At 38.6% G+C, this 12,909-nt stretch overlaps 1 protein-coding gene across 2 annotated transcripts; it reads right to left on the reverse strand.

Moving 5' to 3' along the window:
- Nucleotides 1-3,930: 3,930 nt before the first annotated feature.
- Nucleotides 3,931-11,553, reverse strand: LOC114529158 (anoctamin-4-like). Of its 2 annotated transcripts, none has more exons than XM_028550924.1 (8): nt 11,225-11,553; nt 9,775-10,025; nt 8,048-8,865; nt 6,837-7,664; nt 6,491-6,627; nt 5,733-5,976; nt 5,370-5,519; nt 3,931-4,813 (listed from the first exon to the last, which is right to left on the reverse strand). In XM_028550924.1, the coding sequence occupies exons 2-8, from the start codon at nt 10,003-10,005 to the stop codon at nt 4,411-4,413; spliced, it is 2,811 nt and encodes a 936-aa protein (XP_028406725.1). In that variant the 5' UTR covers nt 10,006-10,025; nt 11,225-11,553; the 3' UTR covers nt 3,931-4,410. The 2 variants fall into 2 exon arrangements, with proteins under 2 accessions (XP_028406725.1, XP_028406726.1); XM_028550925.1 differs by having other exon boundaries at nt 4,687-4,813; nt 5,370-5,430.
- Nucleotides 11,554-12,909: the final 1,356 nt, after the last annotated feature.

Raw genomic sequence — 12,909 nt, forward strand, 5'->3', positions numbered from 1 at the left:
TACATTTGTCTGAATGTAACCACACTTAACTGATCTTAATCGATGAATTTAAATGATTGATATGATGAAACGTTACTCCTTTACTTGCGGGACAGAAGGCGACCTAATTGTTGTTTGGACCTAATTACAAGATTGTTCGGTAAACTGTCAAAAGAAGGGCCACCATGCAGGTAACTTAACTATGTTTGTGATAAGTACTATAAGTGCAAATACATCATCCAAATCTATTTATCTCGCACGGTTTTGTCGTCTGAAATACGGTTGTTTACTTCCTGATTTACTGATTTACTTGACTGGCAATGACTGCTTCAACATGGCAGGCTTTGTTGACACGAGGGTTTAAAATACTCGTCTAAGCGAAGAATGCTTGCGGGCTAGTGGTGAATTTCAGTAATGGGGACAATCTTTTACCAACGAAAGCCCAGGAGGCATTCAAATAGCGAATGTAGCTCCATAAAGCATGTTTACCAAATAAAACTTCCGTGGGAAATTATCGATGTTTTGTGACAAAGATTACAACAGGTTTTTCCTTGTAGACTCCGTATCTGATAGACTGATAATATACATGGTTCCATACGTGTGGTCTCAAATACTTGAGTTTTTAATCAATATTTAGTTATCTCTATTACAACTTCGTGAGAAGAGCGTCTGATTGAATAAATCTTATCTACAACGTGGCCATGAATAACAAGCTTTTAAGTTTTCGCAGACTGTTTGTTGTTTATCTAGTTTAATATAGAAATAGTGTGAAAACTGTGAAAGCTTTCTCAGCAATGCCTTGGCCGGCTGACGATTTAATAGTGGATGCCAGTTGAGAAAACATTGTAAGCTTGGCTATAAGCTAGGAATGTCACTAAACTCAAAGTCCTTACAATTATCAAGAAATCTAAAACTGAACTTAATCGATTTTTAAAAATGGATGAAATATCAAAGTTACACTCTTCAAGAACCGACATGCCCGAAAATGGTTGGCATCAGCCATTGAGGTGTTTTGTTGTGAAATGAGTGAGAGCTTTAAAAAGAACCATATTGATAAAAAGGCTTTTGTGAGTTGAGAAATCGACTGTGTCTTTCAGGTGGCGCATTTGAATTTGGATCAAGAATTGATCGCCCCTGGAGATCATGGGAAGAGGCCGACGAGTGCGTCGCATACAAATATTTGCGTAAAATGCGCCTCGTAATGCAATTCGCTTGGAAGGAATGTTTTCCAATTGTTTTCAAAATCAAATTTCACGCCTTAAATTCAACAGATATTTGATTGAAATTTTCTGGAGATTTTCTAAAATTCCTTCCTAGATCTTCAAGGACACTTGGGGATATCATTTATAATTATGTTTTTTAAAGAACATTTTATCTCCAAAATCTTGCAAGAGACGAACGAGAATGTCACCGCCGATACAAATTTTACCCTCGTTACATTTTAAATCTTCGATGTTGATCGTCTTATATGAAGAAAGTAACTGCATGGCACTCTCTGAAGAGTTTTGTACATCAGAGACACTCGCGCACCATATGAAACGTTTTGCGCACCATATGAAACGTTTTGCGCACCATATGAAACGTTTTGCGCAACTCAGACATGCCACTGAGTGGGTCTCCGTATGCGCGGGAGGCTGATTTCGCTGTTCGCTTTGGGTAAACAGAAGGCGTGGTTGAATACACAGGTTTTGTTTAATTAACTTTAAATTGAGTCTTTCTTAAATGATATATTTTAGCTATCAAAACACGCTAGCATCCTCGCTGAGCGAAATCTTGCACATGCATGGCAGTGATCGTGACTCAGGGAAAATATATGAATTCGTCCCACTTACTCCCACAATTTAGGATTGGCGGTTGTTTTTCTAAAGGCAGACTTATCAGTTCTATTAAATCACGCGATACGAAGTCCGCGATATAAGAGCTGTTGTGTGAGGAGCTAAAATATCCTTGGTTAAAAAATATCAAAATTGTTATTATCGTTAAATTCCTCTCGTAAAACAAGGCCTCTTTTAAGTCGATTCTACTGAGTACAAGGGTAGTACCTTTTTGAATGGGTTAAGAGTAATTATTTAACTTACATTTCAACCGTGTTGCAGTGACCTTATTTATAGTTATTGACACTGAAATTCTGACTAAAATTTCGACTTGAAGGACATAATCATTGCCATGCATCATGAACACACAGCATTGGAAATAAATAAATCAATAGATCAAAGTAGAATATTCTCTTTATACAATTTGCGACGCGGGTTATATATAATTTGAGTCTTTAAAATGGATGGATTTGTTAAACAATCAAAATTATAGCTACATGAAAGTTTCGTATTGCCAGGAACACTGTAAATAAAGTATTTAAGGGTATATACCCTTTTATAAAAGCATGTTTTTAATACAAACAGCGTTCACGTCGTTTTAAACAAAAAACACTGGATAATGGAATAACCTTATAAGTATTCATGCTCTAACATTTGAGATTGAAAATAGAGTTTATTCACGTTAGGAATTCAATAAATAAACAATTCACCATCATTATTTACATAACCTGAGTTCTGGGTCTATACGAACTTACCTTGGAAAGACTGCTTCAGTAGAATCACACCAACAAAAAGTACCCAGTTCATGTTTCCAGACTTATTTTAAACGTATACTTCTTTATAGGACTAGCTTTACGCTTGTTCACACATACCTCAAGCAACCCACAGGATTGAATGAAGAGGCAAGATATATCTGATGGTTTTATAGATGCAGCGCTCGAGATAATGTAAAATCCATTTGATCCATTGCGAAAACAATGAGGTGGGTGTCAAAATCATTTGAAATGTAACATTATACTCGTGGTACATTATGGCTGAGGGTTTTTAAAAGTGTTTTATCTGATTTCTTCTTATATTTGTTCCGACCACGCATTATTGACTAGGACTAAATGCCTGTGTGCGCTAATTTGGCCTTAAAACACTGGACTTGTTGCGATTTTGAAGTCGAATTCAATGGGCCATTCGGCGGCCGAATTTCGAATGGTGAGCTAGCGTATATGCTGAAATGGTACGACTTATTTTTTGTCTAGACAAAATCGCAGTTCAAAAAGTATATTGTGCATGTTTTATCTCAAATTAAACACGACAAGAAGTTGCGTGTTTTACATGCGATAAACATGATTCAAGAGCTCTTGAAATGCTTCAAAGGAAACTTAAAAATATCAAATATTTTTAAATGAAAAAAAAATTTTCCAAGCAAGTATACGACCATGGTCATATATTCGCCGGAAAATGGCAAGTATACGACCATGGTCATATATTCGCCGGAAAATGGCAAATATACGTCCATGGTCATATATTCGCCGGAAAATGGCAAATATACGACCATGGTCATATTTTCGCCGGAAAATGGCGAATATACGACCATGGTCATATATTCGCCGGAAAATGGCAAATACACGACCATGGTCATATAATCGCCGGAAAATGGCAAATATACGACCATGGTTATACTAAGAAACACAAGTTTAAGGTTTTGTTTGTCTTTCAACAAAGACAATGCTATCTTGTGTGATCTTTTTGAAAATTTTCTACGATTCAACATCATTAATCATACTCAAAACCGATGATTATTAATAATTATATGTACCTAATATTTGGAGAAAATACTATATGCAAATTCATGTCAATCATCTACGAAACACGCAACGGCTCTGCGGTAGTAAAGGCCGGCGCACACTAGAGCTATGTGCTTAGCAAAAAGTCATTCGTGGCCATCGGCTTAAGCCAGTTGCTCTCGTGTGCGGGCGACTTTTCCGGCGACTTTTGGCACGAATGACAAAAGTCACTGGAAAAGTCGCCCGCACACGAGAGCAACTGGCTTAGGCTAATGGCCACGAATGACTTTTTGCTAAGCACATAGCTCTAGTGTGCGCCGGCCTTAAGCTAAACCCTAAACCTTCGCTTTAGGAATCAAAAACAACTCCTATCGCCATAAATGGTCTGCCCGTTGTGTGTAGTTAAATAAATACTCATCATTTTATTCTCAACTGAACTATTATTTTCGCCATGGCTGTGTGATCGTTTGAATTACCTGCAACTTGATATTTCTTTACTGAAAGTTATTTATGCTTCAAAGGTGGAAATTTACACACCTGATAATGAGGGTATTTAAAAATACTGCTCAGACATTGAAATTACAACGGAATGAATCGTTCATATAATGTTTCTTTTCTACTAAGTCTCTTGCTTTTCAAATCGTTTATACTGAGTGGAATTAGGAAAGCTTTATTCAATAACTTTGAAAACAGCGCTTGCACATTTGTACGTGTTAAAGTGACCGGCTATTGGCTAAAATCTAAAGGCTGGATATCTTCATTGATTTGATCGTAGGTGATTCTGTTGCTACTTTGCTATTTGCCCAATATTTTTAAAATATTTTCGACCGAGAGCTGCTTCAAACGTAGGACTGGTGATGAAAAAAGGAACTTGGGAATTCATTTGAATGCTTTCTCTCCCGCTTCTTTTTCTTGCTCGAGTTTCGTTTACCAACATGAAGTACTTTGCCGTCGAAGTGCGCTGGACCGGATGCTCGCTGTACCCGTTCTTGCTGCTGCCGCGAGAACTCGCGCGTGGCTTCCACGGCACTCTTGCGAAAGCACATGCGCTCCACGTGCAACTTGCGTGCGATCTTTGCCTGCAGCGACCTGGGGATGTCCGGGACGAGACGGGATAGTGTGTCTTTGATGAGAAATACAAAATATTGAAAGGCGATGACGAATGCAAGGCGGTATAACATGACGTATAAGAACTGTTTGCTGACGTCATATGGCTTGTTCGGTTCCAGGTATTCTTTGAATCTAAGGAAAATGAAAGTTTGTGTATTACGACCATTGTCATAGATATTGAGGAATTCCACATCAGGTGTCGTTCATGCCAAGCAGCTTAACTTTGAACGCACTCAGCGCCACCCTGGCGCTATAAAATCCAGTGCCCTAGCAAGATGTGATCTATAGGTATAATGTTCATAAAGTATAAATTTATGTATTCTATTCTTATATATGGTTGTAAATGGTGCAAACACCTCAAACTAGTCGATGCAAAAGTGCTCATTTCTGTATCACTTTAGACATTCTAAAGTAGAGATTAGTCAATGATACTGCGACCAAATGATAGAATCACAAATGTCTTCGAACTTTTCTATTTGTTTTTCAGTTTAAATTATTATTTAGCATCGTTTGAGCCGTTGAAAACAGCAGGGAAATTTTGTTGGCTGGGTTTTACGGATGCTTTCAAATTCTCGATTATTTCATTTATATGATCTATTCTTGTTAGTGTTTTCAATCATCGGCAAGTCAGTCCTGCTCTGTGCTACTAAAAGGGTCTGGCTTGCTACTTTTGAAGGTGTTTTTATACCTGCAGTAAGGCAGCGAATAGTTGAGATTCTTTAAGGGATTGTCGGGCAAAGAGTCTGGTTCTAGATCGGAAATGTTGATGTAGGTTAGCGAGTTGTTGACATAACCTTTTAACGATCCGTCCGCACTGTACCGATAAGAGTAAACCAGCCTGAAATATAAGTATGAGAATATAATAATGAAATCCTGTGGTCGACCATGGTCCAAAGTACCGAAATATGGTACACTCGACCATTGTCGAATTTACCGAAAAATAGTATACTCGACCATGGTGAATATGCCGAAAAATGGTACACTCGACTATGGTCGAATATACCGAAAAATGGTACACTCCACCTGGCTAAAATCAAGTTGTTAACAGTACCTCGGTATGAACTCTGTGGTAAAAGCAATCACAAACGAATTAACCACGACCGAGATTTTGGTGACAACTTCCAAGATTTTAAACCATATTCCGATATTTTTCACTTGTTCGGCGACTCGGCGACGGTAGTTAACGACAAAATTAATGGCGTCTGCTCGTGTTTCCACGAAATTATTCAGAAGAGCGAAGAGTGGCGCCAATGGGAACGAAGCAACGAACATTGTCACGAAGCCAAATTGAATGACTACAAAATCAAAGGGATCTATCGTGAATTGATGAAAATAAAAAAAAATGACGGCAAACCGATCGAGAATATAATATTTTGCGAATTTAAATCGCTTACGATTAGATTATTAAAGGTGATGCAGTCAATAATGTAAACAAATGTTTGTTCACAGTTTACAATTTCCGATGACGAACTTTGACGAATATAGCTTTTAGTTCGTGATGGTTCTAAACCACGATATCATTTTAAAACTGGCCTGCGAAATTAATGTAAGTACTTAAACAATGGTCTCTGCACGGTTAGGAGCAGAACGAATGCGCAGACCTCACTGAAAATGTAAAATTTGCCACATCCATTAATTGTATTTGCAAGGTAAAAAAGTTTACTTTCTGCGAAGGAGCATATTCATATCAACATGTTTCAAATTTTCCCGCTTGAAAATGATTGTTCCTTTGGCTTTGTTGACAAAAATAGGGCGGCATGTAGAGAGCATAACTCGCCAAAAGGTAGTAGCCATGCACTGATCACTTACCCATATCCAAATATTCATAAAACATTCGGAACTCCGGTTCTTCATGCAACCAATAATCGTTTTCCCACCTTGGCAAGGCTTCGTCAGCGTTGCTAGGACGACGGAAGCGTCTGTCGTACCACCATTTGCGAATTGACCTAAAAACCAAAAGTTTGAAATATGCATTTACAAATCCCAAGTTTAGAGACTCTGTATAACAAATATATCTGGGTGCATGAAATACTTCAATATTTATGACATTTTTTTCTGCCCAGAAATATATCCAGCGAGTAAATATGCCTAAAATATACTCATTGAAGTCAGAGTATAGTTCTTTTATGAGAGGTCTTGACTCTTGACTACTTACGGGTAAACAAATTCGATGAGCATTCCTAAAATTTGTTTTCCGATCATGACCACAGCCAGTTGTATGCAGACATCAATCAGACACCCGGCCGGGTGACATTCCTCAATTCTTCGTCCGTTTATTCTGTTGTATTTCACCGGATTGCCATTAATATAACCAGCTTGGAAGAACGCTACGTAGAAGAGAGCCGAATACGTGTTGACGAATTCGAAAACGTACATTTTCAACGTAAAGCTGTTGTGATACTCCGTGACTGTGCGAGGATTCTCCCAGTTCGTCAAGTTCACGGCGATTTTGAAGTAAAACCACGTTAGCAGTTGAATGAAGATCAAGTTAATCCCGGCAGCAGTGATAGAGGTCATGAGCTTGGCGTTTTCACGAAGGCTGTGGCTGGAATTTGCGTACAACGCAGCAAGAACGCTCGCCCGGTACACGACGATTCCAACCACTGTACCAATTACAACCAGCACCATCAAACACACCACTCCCAAAGCACCCATCGTTCGACGAACCCTCGTGAAGCGTGGAATGTAAGGTTCTGGCTTTTCCGTGACGGTATTCTCCCTCTCGTCCTTGACTTTGGTAACAAATTCAGGCCGTAGCGGCTCGTACTCTCTCAAAAGGTCGTAGACGTTCCATTTAAACGCAAGCGTGGCCTCCGTGCGCTTCCAGTATTCGAGAAAAAGGGTCGCCCATATCGACATGAAGACTGAGAAGAATACCGTAGCTTCGTTGTCGAAAAGGTGCGCAAATCTTGAGTAATGACAGTTAGTTGTTAGACTGTAGAAACTACAATGTCGGTCGCATTGAGGACACATGTAAAACAGTCTGTATGAAAGAAAAAGCAAAATATTTCATTACGATTCGCATTGTTTACACAAACATTTTGTTGCGTTGGAAGAATTGGGAGGTTAGGGTCAAAAGAACGGAATGTTCTCCGCTCCTATCTTCCAAGACTAAAGGCGCTGTTACACTATGCAATCTTCCTTGCGACTTGCAATGCAATTATAATTTCGAGGGATGTTAATTAGTAAAGAGTGTTCGAAATGCAAAGAAAACGTTACCAGATCGTAAGAAATGTTTGTATTTGACATCTTTAGATGCCTTAGGAGTAGAATTGCATTGCAAGTTGCAAGGAAACTTGCATAGTGTAACACCGCCTTAACACCCTTTAGAAGTATGGGGCAGATTTGCCTACAGATCCGGCCTACCTTTCATTTGCCTGATCGCAAATTTCCTTGAGAGGTTCAGACGTTGTCATGGTTCCAAGGGCATACAAGAAACACAGGAAACCCACGATCGCAGCTGGTACAAGGAACGTGGTGTAGACCCCAAGCCATGCGAAATAGAAGCTTACGCGTACGCCGAAATAGTCCCGGATGGCGTCTAGAGGTTGGTATTTGAATATCTTTGAAAAAGAGGCCCAGTCCTGGCGCAATCTTTGTCGATCGTTATCGGTGTAATCGTCACGTGATGTCATGTAACTGCTTCGAGTCACACTGCCATCACCACCTGACGCATTGTGGTTTTCACGTGACATCTCGTGATTATCAGGTGATTGTAATGGTCCATCATGGAGGGGGTAGTACGATTGATATACACCGTTGTGACACAACTGTTCTATCCCATGACCTTCCTCGAGTGTCGTGTCGTCCTCGTGTTCCTCGACTTCCTCAGAGGTTTCCGTACGTTTAAATGACGTCAACTGTAATATCCGTCGCACCATTCGACTTCTTTCCGCATTGTCGAAAAAATACGGGCCATTCTTTGTCTCAAAAGCGGCAACATTCGCCGTCGAAAACGTCGTTGTTGTACTTGGATTTCGACGTCTAACAGTGGGATTTTTTACGACGAATGGATCCCGATGCTCGTACTTTTCGTAAAGGTTTCCTGAAAAGGTTTTCTCCGAATCTCTCTTTTTCTTTTTCTTTTTGCTATCTTTGATTGGCATCTGAATGTTCATATCTTCTGCTTTCTGGTACAACACTTCGAGTGGGGCATGTACTTGTACAAAAACCAAGTTTTGTTCCTAAAGTTGTAGCACAGTTAATAGAAATAGGATTGTTTAATGACACGCGTTTCACACTAGCAGCGGCGTAGCCAGAACGATAATTGGGGGGGTCCATATTCATATATTCGTGATACGCAGGATTAATTTCTTTTCAAATCAATTGTCTTTACAGTCTGTTTACATGAATATATGAATATGGACCCCCCCAATTATCGATGGTGGCTACGCCAGTGCACACTAGATTGGTCAATTAAACGGTGGGAGGCATGGCTGAGTATGGTCGGTGGGAGGCATGGCTGAGTATGGTCGGTTGGGAGGTATGGCTGAGTATGGTCGGTGGGAGGTATGGCTGAGTATGGTCGGTGGGAGGTATGGCTGAGTATGGTTTGTGGGAGGTATGGCTGAGTATGGTGGGTGAGAGGTATGGCTGAGTATGGTTGGTGGGAGGTATGGCTGAGTATGGTCGGTGGGAGGTATGGCTGAGTATGGTCGGTGGGAGGTATGGCTGAGTATGGTCGGTGGGAGGTATGGCTGAGTATGGTCAGTGGGAGGTATGGCTGAGTATGGTTTGGAGAGGGGAGAGTGCCATTCCAGTCAATGCAACTAGTGTGAAATCGTTCCTCTATTATAGCTGTTAAATAATTGGTTATGGGGGCTCCCATTCAATGTGTGCGAATTTAGTCATTTGAACGTCAAACGTTGGGGTTGGGGCCCCATTCTTTACCCCAGGGTGTCTTGTTAAGGATCAAGAAGAATGCTGTTGGAACCACATATAGAAAACTAAATCTCTAACCGCCGGTCATTGTCAGACTGAATAGCGGTGGGGTGAGCCATCCTAATGTCAATAAGTGGATGTTTCACATAGAAGGTTTTTCTTAACTTTTCACAACCGAAAGTCAAAAATGAGTAAAGAGATATTTTACAAACCGTGGCGCTAGATGAAGGAACGTGTCTCAATTCCAATCCTCGCAATGCTAAATTCCCTTCGAATATCTCCCGGTCTGCATTTTTGTCTTCATCGTCTGATTGCGTGTAGACGAGGATGAAGTCTATTTTGTTGTCTTCGGTCTGCGAAGTATCATTTGCCGCCGTTGCACAGCCATTTTCTTTATTTAATTGTTGTAACTTGTAATTAGACGTCGTTGCTGATGCGTCCATATTGTCTTAAAGCAGTACATCTAGAGGACAAAATTTCAATTATGAAATGTATATTTTCTATCAAATTTGTTGGCAAGTCGCAACCATGACCTGTTCAATAAAGTTTGTATATAAAAGCCTTGAACTACTACTTTTTAGGACACTTAAAGAGTGTCCAAAAGACAGAACAAAGTCCAATGTCTCTTTTATAGATCTCGAAGAGGGGTTGATGATTTCGTCTGAGGTAAAAAGAAAAACCGGTTAAGTTTTAAAAAAAAAATAGTAAGTAGGTTATAAGTAAAATTCATGTGATATAAAACGTAATAGTCCGAAATTTTACATTGTAATCGACTTCTCTGTCTCAAAAGAAATTTTATCAGATCAGCAATAAAACAGGAAATATTACTTTGTCAACTTATAATGGAATATGAAATTGTCAACAAATACCAGTGGACAAAAGGTCAAAGTTTTGGAGGTTTTGCATGGCTGAACCTCGACAGCAACAAACAAAGCGAATTAGGCTGACGAAAGTGTATACACAAGAGCATGTGTTTGTCGCAAAGTGTTGAATATTCGCCGTTTTGCGACTTCTTGTTAAAAAGTTAACAATGAGAAAGCTGCAAAATAGTTGCAATTAAAGATAAGTTTCTGCTAATGACACTAACAACTTTACATAGGAAGAAAGCTTTAGCATTATTAGCTCGCCTCTGCCCTGTAGAATTGTAGACTTTCCAAAATGATGCATGTATATACATACAAACCTACAGACGGATAAACAAAGTTTTGGTTCAAATCTTGAATACAAATGTCGTGTTACCAAATGTTGGAAACGCTTTTGTGGTTAATTTATGTTCGCTGCGGAAGTTCGTATCAAGCATATAGCTAAATTGGAAAGCCAATATATTATAAACAAGCATAAAAATTTCCGCAGATAATACGAGCATATAAAGCAAATATATTCTTCCTTGGCTCGACCTTTTGATTGAGTTCAGACATGATTCATTCATTTTATGCTCATGGTAAGGCTAGGAATATGTGTCGAAATTGTCAGAGCAAGTCATATAATTCAACCTGTAGCGATATAATTCAACCTGTAGCGATATAATTCAACCTGTAGCGTTCGGTTTCATGACAATGGGTAGGCCTGTACATGGTACAGCAGTAGTGGCGTATGATTTATTATTTTTCAGCCATAAAGCCCGTAACTATGAGTGCTACACATTTAGAGGAACTTACTTACCAAATGAATTTTATAAAATATGTATCGTTCGTTTCATCAACCGCTCATAACGAAGGCGACAAGTTGAACTATGTGGAACATGCGACAAAATTTGTCTATTCATCAACATATGTATTCGTATCTTTTCTTTCCGCTTGCATGCGACATTACATTGCCACATAAATATTGATACAATGTTGCAAGCGTTCAACCATCGTTACAAACCCACCACGAACGATGAAAACGACGCTTAATGCTCCCAAACATTACAAAAGCTATCTTTTATATAGTAATGATATTTAAATTCTAATCAATGTCAAAATGCCGCTGTTGGAGTTATTTATTTATAATATTTGCATATTTCCTTGTGCGATTTCGATTGAAATGTGAGACTCTAATTATAAAGCTTCCTACACACGTCAGTACTAAGGGATTACAAAAAACCTTTGAAAATTCAAAATTTATTATGAAGAATGTCCCCACAAAGTTGCAAACTCCTCGAAATCAAACTTGTATTTATTTACAATACACAAAATTCAGCAATTATAGAGTGGTAATACTAAATATATTCAAAGTCCCAAAAAAATATGGGAATAATGTGCACTGGAATTGTTGCTCATTTAGTTATAAGACTTATATCCATTCGCTTGAATTCGGTTAAAAAGTCGGTTAACTTCACTTTGGGCTCACGTAAATTTTTACATAAACTTCAATTGCTTGCTTGCATATAAAAGTTAATCAGTGTTGCCAACTGTAATTTTGTAAAAATCCCAAGTAAGCGCCTGAAATATCCCGAGATTCCCCCTAAAATCCCGAGATTCTAATTTCGACCCCAGTCCTTAGCCTTGGCGCACCCTAGTACCCAGTCCGGTCAGTTTGCGTTTCAAAAGCGGTACTTCTCTGCATAACCGATTGTACAAATAGGACAAATAGTCTTTATTGAGTGACTTTGAGTAGCGTTTTTGCCGCAAGTATTAATTTACCTTAGATTTTTAACATGTTTATTTGTCAATTTAACGAAAACATCTTTTCCCAAATTCCAAACTTCCCTTTCCCAAAAATCCCTAAAAAAATCCCGAGATTACCATTTGAGAAATAAATCCCCAAAAAATCCCAACTGCTTCAAAAAATCCCGAGATCTCGGGATAAAATCCCGAACTTGGCAACACTGAAGTTAATTATGGTTATTATCTGTATCAATTAGCGCTAATGACGTAGGCTAGCGTTAACCTAGCTTCGAACAACTATCCCCTGAAGTGATTTTCTTTGTTGAATAACTTGAATTGAACAGAATTTGAGTTTAGAAAGTTATTTTAAGTGAAATCTTGCATATAAAGGGATAATATATTTGTTTGTTCACATTTAATTTCGTTTTCACTTACAGCATTTTATAATAAACCTACTTTTAATCTAACTACTTTTAATTGCCCAGATGTTTCAAATTTAAATATTACAAATATTACAAACTTCAAAACAAAAATGGCGTATTTCACGACACAAGTGTACTGTATATTTACTGCTATATTAAAAATGCTCATTTCCTGGCAAAGATTAAAATTTTCGTTAAAGAATTATTCGTGGTTTTTTTTCATTTTAATATTTAATAATTTTCACTGTAATGAAAATTTAAAAAGCATCTTCATAATTTCGATATTTTCCCATAATGCGTTTAATGCGTTACAATTCAATGTGGCGACGAAAATTGT

This window comes from Dendronephthya gigantea, unplaced genomic scaffold (assembly GCF_004324835.1).
Source record: "Dendronephthya gigantea isolate DGI-Jeju-01 unplaced genomic scaffold, DenGig_1.0 000053F, whole genome shotgun sequence".
NCBI classification, from domain to species: Eukaryota; Metazoa; Cnidaria; class Anthozoa; order Malacalcyonacea; family Nephtheidae; genus Dendronephthya; species Dendronephthya gigantea.

What these genes read in the sequence shown, in the direction of transcription:
- LOC114529158 (XM_028550924.1), bottom strand. Translation starts at nt 10,005, where the DNA reads ATGGACGCATCAGCAACGACGTCTAATTACAAGTTACAACAATTAAAT. An exon ending in TTATGAATATTTGGATATGG is followed by an intron (nt 5,977 to 6,490) that starts GTAAGTGATCAG and finishes TTGATTTTGTAG; the next exon opens with TCATTCAATTTGGCTTCGTG. An exon ending in TATTCGCTGCCTTACTGCAG is followed by an intron (nt 4,814 to 5,369) that starts GTATAAAAACAC and finishes CATTTTCCTTAG; the next exon opens with ATTCAAAGAATACCTGGAAC.